The following is a 21,904-nucleotide window of genomic DNA, read 5'->3' as shown; positions in this document are numbered from 1 at the left end:
CCCCATATTCTTTTTCCTCCACCATTCATACAGGTGTTGGCTACTCTCGATCAGTTCCTCCAGCTTACCCACCACCCCAGGATCCACTAAATCAGGGACAATACATGGTGACCGATGGCATAGCCCAACCCCAGGTCTACGAATTCAACGAACCCAAACGCAGCCAGTCACCATTCTGGCAAAACTTCAGCAGGTTAACGCCATTCAAAAAATAATATATAGAGTGAGATGGAGAATTTTAAAATAAATTTTAAAAAATGCTTAAAAATATTTAAAAAATATATATTTATAGATGGACCTTTTTTTGGAGAAGCACTGTTGCAACTTAAAAAAACCATATAGATATATATAGATATATATAGATATATATATATAGATATGTATATATACAGACATGCATATATACATATACATACATATATATGTATATATATTTGAAGGACCAAAAACCTTTTTGTTGTTGTTGTTTTGGGGAGGCAGTCTCTGCTACTATATTCTAAGTAGCACCAAGTACTTCTGATCATGTAACCTGCTTTATTTTGGCACCATTGGAACCATTGTTGTTACTGTTGTTCTTTTCTTATATATATAATTTGTTTTGTTGTCTCAGAATCGTCTCCCGGGATGATTTCTTGTTCATTGTGCATTTCCTCCATTGACATGTTCCATCCAGCGCCACACTGGTGTATATTTCCTTTGGGGTTTTATTTATAGATTACCTTCTCTTAGAAGGGGGTTGGGCGCATGGTGAGAAAAGAAAAAAAAAAGAAGTGTCTGTTCCTACATCTCATTCCCACAGCCCACCATGGATGCAACCTGTTCCTGTCTGAGCACCATTGAGAAAGGAATGAGAGGCCTCATTTGCTTCAATGGGATGTGCTCAGATGGTGTGCCGGGGCAATTGTACCACACACATTGAATGCTGACTTAAAACAAGACAACAAGCTGCATTTTATCTCCCCACATTCTTCTGTTCTGAGTCCATGCTCCATTGTGCACTGTATAATATGCTGCTCAGTACTTCTGTTGCTTTTTAATGTTGGGTAGAGGGATGCTGGACATGAGACCCTTCTGCTCCGCAAACTCCCAGGTAAATGGAGGTTGGAAAGCAGAAGCGCCTGTTGGACTGTGTCCCAGGTGTGCAGGATGGTAAGAGGGCATCCAACTCTTTATTATGCAAATAATTATGTCAGTTTAGCTGATGTTGTTGCATTTTTTTAATTGCACTCCCCCCCCCTTCCCTTCTTCTTACTCTGTGGTTTGAGCATAACTTCATCTTTTTTTAACCCCCCTAGTAATATCCTTAGGGTTGTTCCCATTTTGGTTATATATTTTATTGCAAACAAGTTTCCCCTTTGATTTTACCATTTTCTGTTTTATTATTTATCTGAAAGATCTGCCAGTTACAGTGCCCTGTGCTCTATTTATACAACCTACAGGCTCAAAACAATTTGCAGAAAAGAGTTTGTGGGTCCATATCCCATATCCAAGGTTAGAACCAAATGGCTCTTAGGACCTCCCCACCCTCCCACTCCCAGAACTGGCCACTTTCCCCATCAAGGAGACCTATTGATTCTGCCATATGTAGTGTGGCTTTTATGCACCATTGGTTAATGTTTAGAGATGCATTGTTCCCAGTGAAGACAAACTATTATACAGACCTTTGTGTCTGACCTGTTTCATTTGTCCCTAGTTGTAGCCTTAGGTCTCTAACTACCATGCACAGCATTAGCCAGTAATAATGAGCTATTAGCTGTAGGATCATTGCCTTAGTAATCAGAAGCATTTCCCCCATTATTAAGGTATCAAATCCATGGAAGGAGCTTAGTGCTGCATATATGAACAGACCTGCAATGCTTATTTGGACCGAGGAATGTGCTGAGCCTGACAAAGCTAATAGCTTGGTGATGAGTCTCATATAGGTTATAGCAGTTGTTCAGCAAACAGGCATCACTGTCAGTATCCAACCTCTTTCTGCCTTTCTGTCTTCCCACTCCCTTCTTTTTTTTCCTCTCTCTCTCTCTTCTCCCCTTTCTCTATTAAAAAATGCATTTTTTCAAAGCCATCTTGTAAATTTCACTTTGGAGTTCCTAGATAGGCGCTGGTCTCATCTCACTAGAAGAACAATCCTCAGTGGCGACCAGAGCTATATGGCAGAGGTACCACCACATCCAAACCCTGGGTGGCTCATGTCAACCAGGGTGCAAAGGGTTTGGGTGTGTGGCGGGGGGCGGTGGTTTTGCCAAGCTTTTCGGCCTGGCAGATCCCAACATTTTAACTTCCCCACCCCCACTGAAAGCAATTAGTCACACCAACTCCAGGCTGGTGTAGCTGAGGGCTCCCAATCAGAGAAGCTTTGGATCCAGCTGATCCACAGCCTGCTCTGCTCCACCCCAGTTTCAGGTCCCTATGCTTGCTACCAGCAGGAGGAACACTGCTTTTTTTAGGATCCCACCCACTTAGCAGGTGCATTGGATGCCTCCACCATGGTAGGGCCACCTGCCTCCCAAGTGAAGTTGGTAGGGAGACACCTCGATAATGTGATTGTTCTCAAAGGCTTCAGGCCTAAAGACACTTACTAAGGAATAAGCCCCAATGAAGTGGAACAAAGCTGAAATTTCTCAGCAGGCATGATACCTGAGATTCCTTTTGTTTTCCTCAGTGCTTCCTGAAAGAAAGAAAAAAGGATGCTACTTTGTGAAATTTCCTTCAGATATTCTCCATTTTATTCTTTTATTTAGCTACTTATTTTGTGTTGCAGTAGCCACTTCGTACTTACAGTGCCCCAAATAACATGAGGCCCGGGGCATTGTGGAGGATACAGGATGGAGGCTGAGCTGCCAACACAGTTGGTTTTTGCTGCCATTTGAAACAAAAGAAACCCCTTAGGGCAGAAATAGAAAGAAGCCGAGCTGCTGCCACCACTGATAATGGTGCACCCTACCTCTGAGAAACTGTTGAAGAATTTCTAACCCTTGAGAAGCTTGATGAAATTGTCTCTCACAAATAGGGTCGAGATTTCAGTGGACAGCTCTGCATTGAACAAATACGCATAGGAGTGAAGTGTGCACTCCACATTTAGTTGCAAAGACATAGAAGTAGCTCACCTAAGATACCAAGGCTAAACAATAACAGAGTGTTGCATTATCTAAAGCAGCTTTCCTCCATAGCCTGGTCCTCCCAGGTGTTTTGAACTACCCATCATCCCTGACCATTGGCTGTGCAGGCTAAAGCTGATGGGAATTGGGAGTCCAGCAACATCTGGAAGGCACCAGGTTGCGGAAGGCTGCACTGAAAGAAGCATCCCTGTGCCTAGGAATAACCAGCAAGCTAAAATGGTTGGCCTGACATCTTCCACTGCGTTGTGAGTTTCTCCCCTTCGCTGATTGCCATTTGCACAGGAATGGAAGCCCACAAAGTGGTGATACCACACAGTTTAGCTTCCTATATGTCACCAGGTCAGGTGGGAGGAAGAAAAGAAGCTAGGTGGTAGGTGCTCTGGATGCCAAGCCTATTACCTTCATAATGCTTAGCTTGCAAAGAAAGGATGAGCTTGGCTAAAAAGGCTAAATTTGGAGTAGGTGTACTTTTCTTTTTTAAAAAGACTCATTTGAAAACAGATGGTAAAATGGCCCAACCTCCTTTGCTTTCTTGCCTGTTCACTGTTGGGTTTTTTTGGTCACAGTATTCTCTTTCCTTCCTAGGCAAATCTGGCCAGCCTTTAAAAAGGGAAGATTCATTAGCTTTGCTCATAAAGCTGATGCTAGTGGGAGTCAAAACATCTGGAGTTTCATATTTTACCCAGTGAACAAACAAACAGATTTTTAGAATAAAAATTTTAGAATAACAGCCCTTGAGTGCATTATTAGGTTGAAAGAAGCCTCTTTCAGGTGCATCCATAGGATGTTTTGTTAACACTAACACGTGTCACTGTAACATGTGTCTCAACTCTTGCTGGTCCTTGTCCCAAAAACCCATAACAGATGACAACAGCCAGTTCAATGTGCACAACACTGTTTGTGCCATGATGTTTGATATGGGCTTCTTCAGCTGCACCCCATAATTTTAAATCTTCTCTTGGGCTACTAAACCAGGAGTAGAGGATGCTCCTGGTCTGAGTAGTGATCCTGGTCTGAAGGGCAACAGCAAGCTCCAAGAAAAGAAATGAACTGGCAAGATAAGTGGTTGAACTTATCTCACGCCTTAAACACAAAGGCAGCCTAAGTATTTTCTCCCAACTTCATCCTATCCAGTTAAATTTAACCACCTAATTCCAGGCAAACTGTTGCAGAGGAGCACTGCAGTGTGTGTGTGAAACAGTCCCATCTGCATTCATTTCCAGGGAGAGGAGGCTCTTCATGCACAGAACTGCTTATGCAGCAACTCCCTGGGTGCTGGCTTTGGATCAGTCTTCCCAACTGACCTTAGTGTGTCCAGATTTTCAGTGCAGAGTGACCAATAAAGGGAAGAGTCAGTGACAAAGTTTTGTATCAACAAAGAGCATATTTTTATTGCGGGGTGGGGGGTGGGGCTCTCTTTTTTAACTTTGCATGTTAGTGGGTAACAAAGCAGGTTTTAATATAGACTCTCATTTGTTTAATACCTTGGTTTTCCTAGCTAGGCAGATGCTTAGGAATTGAACCAGGGTTATGAAACTGGAGGTAGAATTTCTTGCAGTTTGTGAATGGCTAGCGAGAAAGAGAGAGAGAGAGAGAGAGAGAAATTAGGGGCAAGTTGTCAACATGATGAAAGTTTTACTTATTCCTTTGCCTTTTTAATTGCATAAGAGGTGGGAGTAACAAGCACATTAGTTAAGCCTGTTCATTTACTGTTTTGTGCCCCAGAGAGCGAAAATGAAACATCCATTATTTTTATGAGAAGATGCTTCCTAACTATTCAGCGCTAGGAAAAAAAAAGAAACCAACATCGTCACACCATTATTTGCATCATAAATCAAGATTCGCTTGGTCTGACAAGAGCCACTTGTTGGACTCCCAGCATCTTTCTTAAAGTGGAAAAAATAATACCCAAAGGGGAAGAGCTTTGCCGACTCAGTGCCAAAGCAGAGCAGATGCTGGCATTTGTTCCCAACAGAGGGAGTGCGTTTGCCCCGGCTAGTGGCATTCAAGAACTCTCCTCCTTTCCATGTGTTGCCAAGGTGCTACGAGGAACGAAGCATTGCTGCCATGAAGAACCAGCCGTGGGTGCCAGTGTTACTACCTACTACATGTTCTTGAAGGGGAGGGCTGGTGTCAGGTTGGGCTGTCTTGTTATTCTCGAATGCTTACATCTGCTCAAATTTGGGGAGGGAGAATGTCGGAGGAGTATCAGAGATTGAGCATGTTACATAGACTTCAACTTTCCATTGCCAGAAGAAGAGGAAGCTGTGGTATCACAAGGTATACATCAAGGACGGTTGTAATGCGCTTACTGTACACAGGATCTCTCTGGCATATATAGATATATTTGGGGAGGGGGGCATTTCCCCACGCCTCTTTCCCTAAACCACTGATCACATTACCCCTTTGACTTTGCAAATACAAAGGATTTATCTTCAAGATTATTGGCTCCCTAACCTTCTTTTAAAATTTAAGGGAGGGGAGGCAAGGCAAAGGTGCATCTAACAGTTGTAAATAGACAATAAATAGAGGGGGAAAACAACAACATATATTTGAAATTTGTTTCAGTTTTGGATGGACACTAGCCATCCTTTGCAATGTTATTGATAGTACACCGTGGTGCTTTTGGGTTTCTGGTTCCGTTCTCTTTATGCTCAGTCATCTTTTTTAATTGCAGCTACATTTCAGGGAACATGTATATTTAGTAGCTATTGTAAGTTCTGCATGGCATCACCAAGCTTATTTTTCCTTGAGAAGATTAAGAATGAGCCTGTCGGAGCTTAATGGCATGATGGCTGGAGAGAGGCTCTTGCCAGAGAATGCAAGTGAGGTTGGAAGAAGATTGAAAATCCAAGTTTGGGGCCGAATGCTGAGGTTTTTGTGTGTGTGTTGTGGGGGAGGCTTTAATGGTCTGAAGGAGCAGATAAACGGAGGATTTGGGTAACCCAGCTAATTCTCACTTGCCAGTTCTATTATTTTGTTTCTATTGGATTGTTTGACTTTGTCAAACAAATGTCAGAATTGTGTGTATTAAAAAAAAAAAGCAAGCAAACAGTGTTTTAAAAAAAAGTGTTGTAAAAGACACTGAGCCTTATGAAAAATATTTATGGAGTTAAATAAAAAGAAGTAAAAAAAGACATCTCTGGGCATTTCTTTTCTATTAAAAAAAGAAACACGGTTTCTCTCTACACATATCAGATTTATGCTTTGTTTTCAAAGTGGTGTCTCTGGGACCCACATGATGAGTCATTGCATTGCATTGCATTGCATAAGAAGAAGAAGAAGGAAGAAGAAGAAGAAAGCAGTGCTCTGTGCCAAGGTACATTTCCTGCAGTTTGCAGCAGGTATTAATCCAACACAACACCCAATTCTTCACTCCTTGACTGCACATCCGCTGAAGTGATAACTTAATAGCTGGAGGTTGTACCAAGTTTTGGACAAGGCATCCGTTCAGGACTAAGGCAAAGCCACAGGCCAGGTTTCTTAAGTTTTCCTAAGGGTCAAAATTCTCCTCCCAGTCCAAGGTTAGGTGTCAGCAGATGCATTTGCACTGCCTTGATGCTCTCTGGTGCTCTTTTTTGCCTGGGCAGCTGTTTCTCTCCAGCTCCTCCTCTTTTGACTTCACTGTCCCTGCTGTCACCTATCTGGTGACCAAATGTTTGTTGGCTTGCTTGCTTGCTTTTCTTGATAGCATCATTACAAAACATGTGGCCTGAGGTGTAAAAACCACAAGTAAATAAATAAATACAATGACAAAGCAGGCAACATTAGTTAATTATTAAAAAGCTCTGACTAGCCTAAAGCATTCTGTATCTTGGTGTGAGTAAAGCCTAATTCTGTCTTCTTCCAACTGGATGTTGGTGGTAGATAATTCAGCTGCTCTGCAGCACTGGTGTGACCAGAGACCAGTTTACACATTCGGTTTCCAGCAGTCACAGAAACCACTGCAAAAAAAGGGGGGGAGCACAAACCTTTGATGTCAGACATTTTGGTACCTAGGTTGGTAAAGTGTAGCAGAGCACTCCTCCATCTCTCTGTCATCGTCCCCCCCACACACTGAGGGCTCATCCACATTTACCTCCCCCCACCCCCCTGCTTTCTAGGCACAGGCCCTCACTTTAAAGATCTATGACTGAGTGTTGTTGTTTTTAAAATTTTCCCCAATGCTTTCCCCAGAAAAGCCCACTCTTCAACACTGAATCATAACAAATGCAATTTGGGTTTTTTGCATATTGACATTTGCTCTGATTCAACGGTAAAAAAAAGCAGGTTTTCGTGAGGAAAGGGCTGGAGGAAAAGAAAACCCACTCACATATTGAACTTTAAAGCGCAGGCGTGTGCCTAGAAATGCATGACAAAAGGAAGTCTGGATGAGCCCTGAAACCTGCTTAGTTTCAGCAGAGTTAATGCATTGTGTGCCCTCAAGTCCATGCTACTTGGCACTCTTGCTTCATAGGACATGCTTTTCACCTATGTTCCCGATGCCACCCAGAGACCATCACATGGAAGCACAGTTGACCCATCATCCAGTCTGTAAGGCTGCCAAATTTAATGTGGAGCAGAGTGACTAATTATCAAAGCACATATATGCCTTTCTGATTACAAAGTTACGGAACACTTCTCCTACAAATTGTCTGCTGTCTTTCTGGGCCAAGCAAAGATCCATCACTCCACTTTGTGCTTTCACACAATAGCTACCCTGGTGCCTTGGGAATTTCACAAGCAAGATATAATGCTCTCTCTCCAGTATCTGGTAACCTGAGAAAACCTACTTCTAAACATGGAAGTTCTGCTGTGTCTTGACAGCTCATGTAGGGATCATACTGTTATTAGGTACATTTATATTTTGTTATAATGTACTTTTAGTTCATCAGAATACCTCATTTGTTCTTACAAAAGCTATGTGGGTCACTCCCTCTCCACTAATGGTGGAACCAAGCAGAGAATAAAGCTTGCCAGTGGTTAAGAACTGAGGCCATGTGCAGTGGGATTGGAACCCAGTTGTGATGGATGATGAGCAGCTGTCAGGAGGCAGCAAATCACATACACCCCCATGGCCCCACCCCAGAACAAGATGAGTGTTGCCAGCATTTACCTGTTCCATTGTGTAAAACAGGGAGAAAATTAGTGGACAGCCCACCCCCGATGCTGCTCAACTACAGCTCCCATCATTCCCAACAGGTGGCCCTATTGGCTGAAGCTGTAGGGCCACAGGTTGACCACCCCTGTATGATGTATGAGCAGTAATGCCCTTGCCTCCTTACAAAGAATTGTGGCCATGTCTTTGCTTACCTGATCTCATCTCAATGAACTCGGCAAAACTATACAGAAGAGGTAGGGGTTGGTTTAACTGTGGCTATGATGGACAATTCAGATAAGGGCCTTTTAATCTTTTCATTTTGGAGAAGGTAAACAAATTAGCAAAGAGAGGGTTTCTCCTGATCCATTCCTTGATTTAAAGGTTTTCCTCCACTCTGCACTTCCCTAATGATTGCTGGTGCCCATTGAGACTGGCAGGGCAGATGACATGGCAGCAAACACCAGGCAGAGCCAACTCATTTTGTCCCAATCCTCTTCCCTGATGGAATCTACAGTGACAACACCAAAACTAAGGACATGTAAGGGTACAAGTAGCACTTCCCCTGGACTGGTTGTTAAGTCAGAAGGCAGACGGGAGGCCGGCTGATGACAGAATGAGGTTAATGGGGCAGTGTCCCTATTCACCCTAATGTGCTGGGGTTGTAGCCAATATTAGTCCTACTCAGAGCAGACCCATTGAAATTAGTGGACCTGGCTTAGGTCTATTCATTGCAATGGGTCTTCTCTGAGTAAGAGTAGCATTGCATAGAACCACTGTATTTTACTTCTCCTGAATTCCCTCTTTAACTTGGATAATTTCCAAAACGAATTCCAGATCTGGAGCATATTTACTTCCAATTTTCAGTATTCCCCAGTTTGTTTTGCACCTTGCCCTTCATTACTAGCACATACATTTGCATGAGTGAAACATTGCAAAAGAAGTAGTCCTGGTAACCATTAATAAATTACTGCTGAAATAAAATAAAACAAAAACCACAGTGTTGATGCCAAATTATTTTTGTGCAGTGTTTTATTCATGCACACAAATGAGCATGCTCATTGGTAAGATGCCACACAAAGAGATATGATGTGATTGTATATATGATTTCATTAAAAGCACTTTTTTGGCAATGCTTTATCAATGCTTGCATGTGGAAGGGGGAGTGTAGACTTGAAGGATCTGAAGACTATTGCAAACTGCACATGAAACATATTCTGGATAATAATTTGAAATAATAATGAAAAACATACCAATGGAAAATTCATAATTCATCAGTTCTGCTTCAGAAACAGAAAGGTTTAATATGGAACCGCAAAATACGATGATACATTCACATGAGAATTTATGCATTTGACTTTCATTTGCTATTCTCAGGGATCACTCTGCTACATACCCACACCAATAAAACTGCAAAGCCCCCCCCCCCCCAAAGCATCCTCAGAAGCGTAGTGCAATGGTACTAAAACAGATTTTAGAGACTTCTAGGCTACCTCACTGACCTACTGTTCTCAGAGTTGGGAACAAAGGAAGCTGCCTTATGCCAGTGGTCCATCTAGAATGGAAATGTCAGCATTTGAAACTGAGACCTTTTGTATGCAACACAGATGCTCTGCCACTGGAGAAAAGAGAGATTATTGCACCAATGTAAGTTGGTGCTATAAAAATGCCTGCCTGCTGTGAGTTGCAAAGGCACGTTCATTTGCTACCTCAAAGAACAGAAACTGAATTCTGGGTTGCTTCCTGGTTTATTCTGTTGAGAAAGCTCAGATTGGTATTTGTTCCCGTTCACAATCATATTTGCTCTTGAGCAGAGCACCCCTGTTTCCTAAACCACAGGTGTAACAAAGCAGCTTATTTTGCCAGTTCTAACTTTGATAAGTCAAAGCACTGAAGCCCATCTTTTAGTGCTTTCTAGCAAAACACTTAAGAATAGCTAGTAATCAGTTATTTAATGACACTCATTGGGGTTAAGAATGTTTTAGGACTTAAATGCCCCATGCAGCTAAACATGCCGTGTTTAGCAAATTAATTTGTACAGTAATTAAACAGTCTGGTGAGGGCCTATCAGAGTTTCTTGCCAGGGCTGGTCTCAAACTACTCACAATTTTCCGCAAAAAAATTGTATGAAAAAAAAAACACACCAAAACTACTTTTGATAACATTTTACTATTGTAATAAACGAAAATCTGCCCTAATTCCCTTATGGGGGACACAAGAACCCTTATAGAGTCCTTTGTAGGTTCTCCATCGGCCAGAGAAAAGAACAGAGGCCAACCAGAGAATATTGAGAAGCATATCAGCTTGTAAGCCTGATCTTTATTGAACTGTTGCAACAGGGTGCCCCCTTCACACGCAGGAGGAGGAGGACCCAGAACCCAGGTGTGCCCACCTTATATGGACAGTTTAAATTGCCCACCCTGGAGTCCAAGACTACCCCCAGAAACATAATACATACATCACAGAAGGGGTGTAGCTCAAGACCACCCCCCAGACACATCATGCCTACATCACAGAAAGGGGTGGTCTACAACAGAAATCTGAGTGCATTGTTTAACTACTGTCTGGCAGGTTACCTGTTAATGCTTACTTGATTGGATACCCTGGGGAGCCTGGCCAGACTTTTGTAATGATAAATACTTAGTTCCTGAGCCAGGTCACAGGCTCACCCTATTCGTACACAGACATACCCTTAAGACAGGATTTGTGAAGGAAAAGACAATGGGGAGGCTTTTCCATTTTCCTTTGACTTTGCAGAGAAAACATTTGGTCAGTTTGGGAGCCAAAATGGCTTCATGGCTGTTTTCCTGTGCTGCTTCAGACATGTGGTTTATACACATATGTACCTGTTTGTTTGGTACATTTGTGAGCATTTATTATATATCTAAGACCTTAATTTTTTTATTTCACTATTTCTCATGAAAACACCTAGGCATTCATTTAAATAAATGAAATTAAATGGACAGTGGGGTTATTGGTTGGTTGGTTCTTGTTTTTATTATGAATTTTGTGTTTTTATCTTGTATTTTTATGTTGTGAACTGCCCTGAGATCTTCAGATGAAGGGCGGAATACAATTTTTTTATATAATAATAATAATAATAATAATAATAATAATAATAATAATAGTCCTCACTGACAATTGCCCACAGTGACATTGGAAACCCAAATCTGACTGGCTACAAAGCACTGGGATGTCATCCAATATGTGATCCCTGATTGGGTGGGATCCTACTATGCGACTAATCCAGGAAAACGAAACAGCAACCAGGCACCTAGAATAAAATCTGGCAATTGACAGAATTGGAAGAGCTGACTTAAAAAACCCCAAAACACCCTGCTGAAATCACAAGTAGCTATCTATAACATAATACAAAGAGCTTCTTTAGACAATGGCAATAGGAACAATAAAAGAATCTATCTATGGTTTGCTAAACAACCACAAAAGGCTTGCAATAAGAAATTGCACATGTCACTGGGGATCACTGCTGTTCTTTTCCCTTGCTGGAACCTAGCTAAGGAAGCTAACTACCATTTCTGCAACCAACCAGATTTGTAGCTGTGAGCATTTGTGAAGCTAATCAATGGCTTTTCCAGCTGGCTGCCAATTCTATTCTTGCCACAATCCAAATGCTACTGTAAAATACTTCTAATTCAGTTACATTTCTCAAGTGTTCAATCAAATGTTTCTAGTGTCTGAGTAACAAGCTTACTGGACTCACTGAAAGCCTTTAACCGACCATACGCTTTATTAATCTCTGCAGTTTTCTTCAAAAGCTCTTGATTTTACATTATTGCTTCCAGGAAAAGAAAATCAAAATTTGCTCAACTTATAATTGAAGAATATGTAATGCTAAATGTTTCTTTTCATGGACACACACAGGCAGATTTAAGGCAGCACGACCAGTTCAGCTGCACTGGGGGCTGAATCTCAGGGGTACCACAAATATGATATAGAATGGAAGGGAAGAGGCAGGGGGTTCTGTATTTTGGCATCGCACAGGGTGCCACTGAAATTTGAAACCCCAGTGTCTGCCACTGACAAACATTCAGCCTTTATTTGTTTTATGGCTGACCACTCCACACATCTGCTATATTTTATTTTATTATACTTTACATACAGTAACTGTTGTAATAAGAGGGTTGATTATGTGTTCATACATGTGCAGAAGCATGCTAATCAATCCTAAATGCTGTGCTTGCAGCAGCCCACCATGCCAAAATACTCTTATTACCCACTCTTGGCCATTGTGGATCATGGTTAACTAAAGCATAAACATTTGTCTAATCACACCAAAACAACTGAATCATGCAATGGTGATGACAGTATGAAAGTACCAAGCCATCTGCAATTTCTCTTTTCTTCTGTTTTGGATGACCACCCTCAAAGACGTATGGAGGTTTGGATGACCACCCTTTAAAGCAGGTATGGGAGAACCTGTGGCTTTCCAGATGTTATTAGACTGCAGCCCCCATAATCCTTGACCATTGGTCATGTTGGCTGTGGTTGATAGGAGCTGGAAGTTTAATAACATCTGGACATTTGGGCTGGCAAAGAATCCTGCTGGAGTGTTAGGAGGGTCAAGCAGACAAAGGTAACTTGTGTCCATCACCATTCTCCAGATATTTTTTAAAGCAGGGAATTGTTATGATTGTGATTTTGATCACCTGCTATTCACTGTCTGAAAGGCCACAGGTTCCCCATATCTGCTGTTAAACATCTGGATGATGGCACTGGGTCAGGTGGCATACACATGGTCCTTCTGTCTGCTTGCCCCCTGATGGCACCCCAGTTTGGCTCTTTGCCAGCAAGAACTTCATGCACAAGACATCCTTCCCATGGTCCAGCAGGAAGTTTTCTGGATTCAAAGTGTGGTGGGATCTTTTCTTTCTGGGGTTGTGGGGCCTGGAGGGTAATGAGAGGGGAGGGAGGAGATAAAAGGATGAACTCTGCCACCTACACCTTGAGATACAGTTGGCTAGAAGACTATCTGGATGACAAAGGAGATTTGATTCCTCCACTTGGGGGTTTCCGCTACCCACCTACCACTATAACCCTCCAGCCACAGATGGGCAATCAGAGACCAACCTTCCCCACAGGGGAAAAGTGGAGGGGGAAAGCGGAGAGGAGAACCATGCATGCTGCTTTGAGTTCTTCGGAGGAAAGATGGGATATAAATCTCTATTAAGATGATGGTGAATAATAATAATAATAATAATAATAATAATAATAATAGCACCCAGCACATCATAATAATCATGCATCTTGTGTTGGGCAAGGCTGTGATAACACAGAACTAAAGGCATGGTTTCCATATGTACATTTTTTCCTTGTTAAAAATAGTTTCAAGTACACAAAGGACAGGCTGCTTCTCCCTTTGGTCCACATAGCAGAATGATTCTGTCGTAGCAACCAGTTTCTAAGGAAGAAGAATACCTTGCCTCCCCAAAAGGCTGACTTCTTTTCTTTCTCTCTTATGTAACATAGTTCACTAGGAACATCTTCCATAAAATAAGGACAAATGATGTGAGCTGTACATATTCAGTGAGCCACTTCATTCAGTGTACCATACAAGTTGTGGTGCAAGCTGACCTGAGCATTTGATGACTCTTCTTGTTTAGTCCTTCAGCTTGTACTTCAATATAGTGTCAAACAGCTTTGATCTTGATGGTGATGAGCTATTTGTGTTCTGTTTGGAAGGGTCTACAGATCATCAGTGGATGCATACAGGCACTGAATGCAGAAGGTCCCAGCAACTCCAATCAAAAGGCGCTCATGTCTCATTATTATTATCAATATTTTTTATATAAAACATTATATATTAGCTTTCATTTCAAGAAGGGATACCAAGGTGGTTCACAAAAAATAGAAGCCAACAGAAAAATAAGAATGGCAATTATAAAAATACAACTATCTGCAATCAAAATACATAGTAAGTCATCTACATTTAGACACCTATAATTAAAATGTGCAATACTCAAGCCTGTTAAAACAGCCTCAAAGAATTTCCCCCTCAAAAGGTCCAGAATAAGTATACCTGCCCCTCCCCACACTTGAAGGAAGCTGAGGATTCCCAAAACTGGAGGTATATTTCATTGCTAGCCAAGTAAGACATAAGGTAAAGGCAAAGGGACCCCTGACCATTAGGTCCAGTCGTAGCCGACTCAGGGGTTGTGGCGCTCATCTCGCATTATTGGCCAAGGGAGCCGGCGTACAGCTTCCGGGTCATGTGGCCAGCATGACTAAGCTGCTTCTGGCGAACCAGAGCAGTGCACGGAAACGCCGTTTACCTTCCCATTGGAGCGGTACCCATTTATCTACTTCAACTTTGACATGCTTTCGAACTACTAGGTTGGCAGGAGCAGGCACCGAGCAACGGGAGCTCACCCCGTTGCGGGGATTCGAACCGCCGACCTTCTGATTGGTTTAACCCACAGCGCCACCCACGTACATTCCCTTTTATTTTAGATGATACTTCAAAACAGTCAGTCCAATTGGAAACAAAACAAATTGAGGGAATTTCAGCCTCAGCATACCCCTTCTTAAAGCAAAAATTTAGAACTGGCCCAAAAGTTCAAAACCTATATAGATACATACATAAGTTTATTCATATGCTGCCTTTCCACAGTCCAAACTATGCTCATGTTGGCTTACAATATGAAAAAATGCATAACAATAACGTAACAAAAGTAGTTATAAGCAATAACTAAAACATTAAAAAATACACAAAAATCATGCTTAATTGCATGGAAAGAGAAGGCAGGAATCCTAACTCCAGCACTGTCCCCACTGAGACACTTTATGTTCCACCCACTATTTCAAAAGATCTATACTGGTAATGTGGCTTTTATAGCAAAACTACACAACTATCAGACAAAGAAATGTGGACTAAACTAGGAAATTTACAAACTCTTTGACTGCTACTCAACCCAATCCGCACCTTTGTGGCTAACCCAATTACCAGTAAAGCAGCCACAAGACCACTAGTCCCTTTTGAAAGACTTGTAATATTCACAGAAAGACAAGGCCCAGATATAACCTCCACAATCTACAAAATTCTACTCAGTGCATTGGTGGGTTCACTTGACCCTATTTTGGCAAGCAATAGAGACTTAACCCTAAAACACATATATAGGTGGCGCCTGACCCCTAGGAAGCTGGCAATGATCCATCCTCATGCCTCACTCTGTTGCTGGAGGGGTTGCCCCACACTTGGTACATATCTGCATGTGTGGTGGGAATGTACAAAAATCCAGCCTTTCTGGAATTTGATATTCCAATAAATTAAAAAAATAGCAAAACAACAATTGGAAATCAAACTAGAATTAGCTTTATTAAATATATTTCAAGACAAGAATCTTGAATTACATAATAAATAATTAATAAGGTATTTATTACAAGCGGTGAGACGCAGCATAACCAGACACTGGAAATACTTTTCTGGCAGAATGATAGACAATTGGTACAAAACAGTTTAGGAAACAGCTTTCCTTGAGAGATAAACAAATAAACTACAGTTGACACGTGGATAGCTCAAGAAACATGTTTCTACACCAGTGTGGTTTAATACACCACATATGTCAGTATTCCAGAAAATAAACAATCTATCCCCCCACATCCTCAGCATTTGTCTCAATGAGGTTGGATCTAAATTTAAATTTAAACATAAATTATTATATTCATTTCTAATCTGCTTCTCACATTCATCAATAGACCAACACTTTATATTGTTTCATTGCTAACATAAGAGAGAAAATTACCATTACTTATAGTGATTCAAAGCACAACCAATGAAACATTCAAGAGCCTGCGGAAAGCCAATAGTGATGGGGCCTATCATATTTCAGCAGGGAGGGAGAGAGAATGGAAAGCCACCACCTAAGCCCTTGGGAAGCTACTGCCAGTCTAGACAAAAGTGAGCTGGATGGGCCAATTGTCTGAATCAGCATGTGACAGGCTTATAGCTGCAAACAGACACAAGAAGCACAGCAAGTAAATTACAAACAGACATCCCCAGTGCTTAACATTTTTGCTGCAATGAAGCTATTAAAAAAAATCATATATTTAGACAGTATTGAAGAGAAATGCCCCAATAAGCCAAGTGTTCTTGGGTTAGTAAGAGAGGGGCAGGGAAAGCATAGTGAGCCAGTCAATAAATGCTCAGGTTTAAGCCAGACAATAAATGCTCAGGTTTATGCTTTCCCATTGGTAAATGATGCACAATTATGTCAGGCCCATGCTTCAATGGGTAATAAGCAACACTTGTGCTTTCCAGTGAAGTAGCATGCACGATGATGCCACTTGCATTTTGCAATGGATAATAACCATGCATAATATCTGAGGCTACCCTTGGCGTTGGTCTGGAGGCTGAAAATGGTGCAGAATGTACCAGCTAGGTTGTTTGTGGAGGCAAATTACCACCAACATATAACACCCTGTCTGTAGGATTTGCCCTGGCTGCCAATCCGCTACCAGGCCAGCCCAAATTGTTGGTGCTTAAAATATAAGACAGTTCAGGACCAGGTTATGTGGGAGACCACCTTATAGTAGATTGCTGCATGAAAGTTCCTAAGATTTCAGAAGCTTGCTCCAAAGTAGCTGAGACATCATTGGTTGGTGCCCATTGAGACTGGTAGGGCAGAAGGCAAGGAAGCCCAGCAATAGCTGGAGCCAGAGTCAATGGCTGGCAGAGCCAACTAATTCCAGTTTTGTACTCTTCCTCATCCTCCCTGCTGTGTTCCTCAAAGGACAAACACAAGACTAAGGAGAATAAAGCTGACAGACTGTGTCACCCCCTGGACTGGTTTTAAAGAAGGAAGGCAGGTGGAGGCTGGCCGAGAACAGACTGAGGTTGCTGGGGTACTGTCCTACTTTGCCTAATGGACTAGCCTCCACTGAACTGGTCCATCTGTGAAGACCCATTTATCCAAGTGGGAAAGCCTGCTGGAAGAAAAATGTGTTCAATTGTTCTAGGAAAGTCCAGATAGTGGGAACCTGCAGTATCTCAACAGGAATTCTGTTCCACAGAACAGGGGCAGCCCAGCCGTTCTGAAAATTCTGCTCTGAGTTCAGTGGAAGCTTTCTTCCAACAGGCTTTCCCACTTGGATAAATGGGTCTTCACTGATAATGTCTATTTTGCATTATTTTATTTTTGCTTTAAATGTATTGGATCACCATCTCAAAGTCTGGAACAATCTCTTCCCCCTCAGAGCAGGAGATCCAATGCTCCCTATAGCCCCTGGGTGTCCTCCCAGTAAACATAGGATTGCAGATTTAGTGGATAAGTAAAACAGTGGAATGGTTCCTGTGAGATTTGAAATTACACTGGGAGCAGAAAAATGGCAAGGTCCTTGGTGGGTTTGGCTCCTACCACAAATGAATGAATGTCCCTTAATTAAACAGTGTAATTATAGTAGGTGTCACCAGATGGCACTGGAACATACAAGTTTATTTTGTTTGTCCAATAGTGCAAAAGTTCTCTCTTGCATAAGACAACATAAAAGCATTTTATTTTTTTTAAAGAGAGAAAAAAATGTTGTATGAGTCAGAGGTAAGTTTTAAATTGAAATGTAATGTGGTGTACAGAGGCACCTAAGATCACAGTCAAGTGTGGATAGGTGTGCCCATATATGTATAATCGCCTAAGACAAATTCTCAAGATGATGCACTTCTGTGATTTTACCCAAGAGACTCTACCCAGCTGGAACCACTCAAATTCATTAATAATTCCTTTTGTTGCAAAATTCTCTTCAGGAAAGGCAGTAGAATAGTAGAACTGAAAGAGCAAAACAAATGTTAACTTGAAGAGAGTTCCACAACTGTGGGGCCACCACCACAAAGGCTCTGTCTTGTGTGCTTGCCAACCTGATTTCACTAATGGGCACACAAATATCTTAAGATAATGGGCAGAGTCCAAAAGTCACATAAGAGCCCAGTATATGCATTAGATCTGCAAAATCCCTCCCTTTCTTAATTATTTCTTTGACAGTTATAATTTATAACTGAGAGAGATGTCTCTATGGAGATTTACATTTGGTGCATGAGCTGCATTCTAGTTTCCAGAAGAAGGGAAGGGAAGTCAACTGTTAAAGGGTTGAAGGGAGAACAAAAAGCCTGTCTTATGGCGTGAGACAAGAAAGTTTTAAACAAACAAGAATTGTGCTGAGAAATTTTTTATTTGTTGTTTTCTCAATGAAAGTCCTGCTTAAAAATTGAAAGTAACTCTGCCATTTGATACTCTGTGGGAAAGGAATGTGTTGATTCTACATGGACTATGCCTGTTGGGTCTCATGTTACATTAAGAGATAAGGCTGTGAAGATCTTAAGGTAGAGAGAGATGTGAGATGTAATGAGACTCAGTTCTTCATAATACATTCAGTATGGCAAAAGCATTCAGTATGGCAAGTATATATTTGGACATTACACTTACTGTTTGTATTCTTCGGCAAATGTTTGCTGAGCAAATGAAATTGATTAGATCAAAGATTGATTAAATGGGAAATGAAAGTAAGCCTTGGATGAGTGAAATGAAAAGCAGAATCAAAGATGATGCAGAGACTTTGGAGAAGAATACGGATAAAGGACTGGCAGAGGTTGAAATGGTAGAGTTGGAAGGGAACAAATGGTGAAATGGAAAAGTCCTTCACAGAGGTGTTTGGAGGATTGAACAGCCAAATGGAAGAGTTGTGATTTTGGAGGAGTGGAATGAAGTCATGGATGGAAAGATGGAGAAACATCTGGATCTGGCATTGATAGAGCTGAGAGAGAAAAGGCTTTGTGTACAACTTGGAGTGAACTCAGAGGAAAGAGCTATCAAATTTCTGGCACTCCTCTTGGAAAAAGAATGGAAGAAATGCAAATGAAATGGATAGTTTTAGATAAGGATGGAAAACCATGGCAAACACATCAGGAAATGGGAACTGAGGATACAGAACTGGGTGCAAATTAGTGGATATATAAGAAAAGAACTGTGGAATAATATCTCAATATATGAACACAATGGGGAGACTCTTATATGGACAAAGACAGAAATATTTATTATTGTTTATTATGAAGGCATGGTTGTTGAAATTATTGGAGGCAAGGTTGATATGGTTGATTAGAGAAAAACCATTGTTGACCTTTAAAAATAATTAGAGAACCCCTTTTGGACTTTTTGTGTGAAAAGAAAAAATGAATGTATTTGAGACCTTTGGCTCTGAAAATTGGACAAAATATTTCTTGACAGAAAGTAGAATAGTCGGATATCATCCTTGAGTGAATATTTTGAATAATTTATTTAATGTAACTGACAAATGGAAAATGTGAAGACCTTTCCCCTTTTTTCTTTTTTCTTCTTTCTTTTCTTCTTCCATTCCCTTCTTCCCTTGCCTTTCTTCTGTTCCTTTTTTCTTCTTTGGTGTCCTCTGCTCTTGGCCACTATTGGAGTTCAAGGACGACACATACAGTAGTACCTTGGTTTTCAAACGTAATCCATTACAGAAGACCATTCTACTTCTGAAACATTCAAAAACAAAAGTATTTACTTACGGAAGCATTTATTTCTGGAAAACTCAATACGGAAGCTGCATGGCACCTTTGAATTCCCAAAAGCATTTGAAAATCAAAGCAGTTACTTCTGGGTTTTCAGCGTTTGAAAACTGAAATGTTCAATTTCTGAGACGTTCAAAAACTGAGGTACCACTGTATATGAAGGTGGTAGAACATTGGTGGAAGGACCCTGTGTGACAGACAGGGAAGTGAGATCTTCCAGTGTGAGAGTTTTGGAGAAGAAAGGGAAGCTCACGGGTGAGAGCTAGGAGAGTCCACCACTTTCTATGGGTGACAAAAGTCAAGAGCTACCTTTGATAGAGTTTTCTCTTCTCTTTATCTCTGTTTTTTTTTAATCAGTTTATTTTCTTTTATTGTATTATGAAAAAGCTTTAATAAAATCTTATGGGGTAGAAAAGAAAAAGAAAAATTATGGGCAGAGTCATACAAGTGCAGATTGTCCTTCAGGTGATCTGATCCTAAATGATTAGGGCCAACCCCATACCAAGCAGTTTTTTTCTGGCCAAGCAAGACACAATTAATTTTGGCAGCGGGTGCAAAAAGAAAATTAAAGTAGGCTAGGCACAGAGCTGGGGTGCATGGAGCTCAGCAATGATGGAAATTAAACCATTCCTACTCTGATTATCAGAGTAACCATTTGATGAGCAGAAAGGGAACAATAACCACCCATTATCATCTGAGCTGCATGAATCAGAAGATGGAGGCTGTGTGCCTGTGTGTGCCTGTGTGTGCACACATGCATCTAGGAATGGGAGAGAAATTCAATTCAGTTCCTATTTTAAAGGCGAAGCAGCCTAAATTTGCACTTTCCCAAATAATATGCCATCTGAAACACAGTTATCCTTCTAAATTCACACTTCTATGAATTTTGCAATGCATTTCTCCAGTCAAGGTATTAAAAATGCATATACAACAAGTGTGTAGTGTATGAAATGCACATATTAGCAAAGACAGGGTAGAAAGATGCATTATATTTTGCTTTGTAAAAGTGTGTATATTAGGAGAAATTCACACTAAAAAAAAAAGAAAATTTATGAAATGCTATGAAAATGTGGGGAAATGAACTTATGAGTGGAAAAATGAGAAACCAAGAGAAACCAGAATTGACAGATTCACCCATCCTCAGTGCATACATAAAATAGGGAGGGTGGGTAGTGGTGAGCCAACACTGGCATGCAGCCCTCAGGGAGCTGGCCAAGTGTGAATGCAGGCCTCGGGTCAAAAAAGATTAGCCAGACTAACTTAACCTTGGAGTACAGCTTCTCCACAACAATTGTGTATCACCCAAAAAGGACCACCTATCTGCTTTTTGAAACTTTTAGGGATTTTGTTCCAGTTTCAGTTATGCCTCTTTTCTTTCATTTACATTACTGTTAAATATAATGAAAAATCTTAGTACATTATTGATTAATAACACATTGAGTTTATTTGACTATTGCCTGTGGAGTTCTGATAACACCTTGCAAAATGATAATGCTCACAGTTAAAACACTCCCCCCCCCCCCAATGCTTGGCATTATTTAGGATTATGCTCCATGGCACAATAATGAAATGCTTTTCTCTTCAGCCTTTCTCGCCTAGTATGTAGAAGACCTTTCCAGTTTTCCAGCTGACTTCCTTATACAGCGTTCTGTCATAATCCGTTTACAAACAATACCTTCAGACAAATTCAAATCTTTGGCTTGTAGCTTCAAGATTCTTCAAATCCTAGTATCTTTGAGTGATCTTATTCTTGTAGAAACCTCTCTGATGACTTTCTCCTCTGCCACCAGAGACAATTCTATTGCTTGCGTGGCGAGTTCCCGCCCCCCACCAAGGATAAATAAAGACACCAGACACCAGAATTTAAGGTTAAATGGGCGAATTAGGCCACAACTTTATTGAATTCAGGAATGAGAGGCATTGGCTTAGGCATTGGTCCTATCGACTATCCGGCTCCAGCCCATTTGCTGGAGACACGGGAAGGGTTAACACCATAGTGGGGGAGTCTCCTGCTGAGGCACGTCAACTAGGAGCTCCCCCCCCCCCGGTCACCGCTTGGGGGCGTGCCTTTGGCCCACACCTCCATAGGCTTGGGACAGGGCCACGCCCCCCAGAGTCCTTTACCGGACCACCCTTCATTCTCTGGGGGGAGGTGATGGTGTTCCTCCCCCCCCA

The 21,904-nt window shown here is 41.4% G+C and overlaps 2 protein-coding genes across 11 annotated transcripts in view; one reads left to right on the top strand and one right to left on the bottom strand.

The window, feature by feature from the left end:
* ARHGEF9 (Cdc42 guanine nucleotide exchange factor 9) overlaps positions 1-4,920 on the top strand; it is a 279,379-nt gene extending 274,459 nt beyond the window's left edge. For 9 of the 10 annotated variants that reach the window (XM_083423400.1, XM_083423402.1, XM_083423398.1 and 6 more), the window contains 2 exons: positions 34-223; positions 4,845-4,920. In XM_083423400.1, coding sequence (XP_083279526.1) covers positions 34-215 — 182 coding nt within the window. In that variant the 3' untranslated portion in view covers positions 216-223; positions 4,845-4,920. The remainder of the gene's footprint in view (positions 1-33; positions 224-4,844) is intronic. The other variant, XM_083423401.1, reaches the window with a different exon arrangement.
* Positions 1-21,904, bottom strand: part of LOC310669944 (craniofacial development protein 2-like) — a gene marked incomplete at its 3' end in the record, with an annotated part of 710,849 nt that overhangs the window by 277,917 nt on the left and 411,028 nt on the right. The window lies entirely within an intron of this gene.

Source organism: Podarcis tiliguerta (assembly GCF_965153285.1).
Source record: "Podarcis tiliguerta genome assembly, chromosome: Z".
NCBI lineage: Eukaryota > Metazoa > Chordata > Lepidosauria > Squamata > Lacertidae > Podarcis > Podarcis tiliguerta.
The sequence above is the reverse complement of the archived record's forward strand: the minus strand, read 5'-3'. Positions and strand labels throughout refer to the sequence as shown.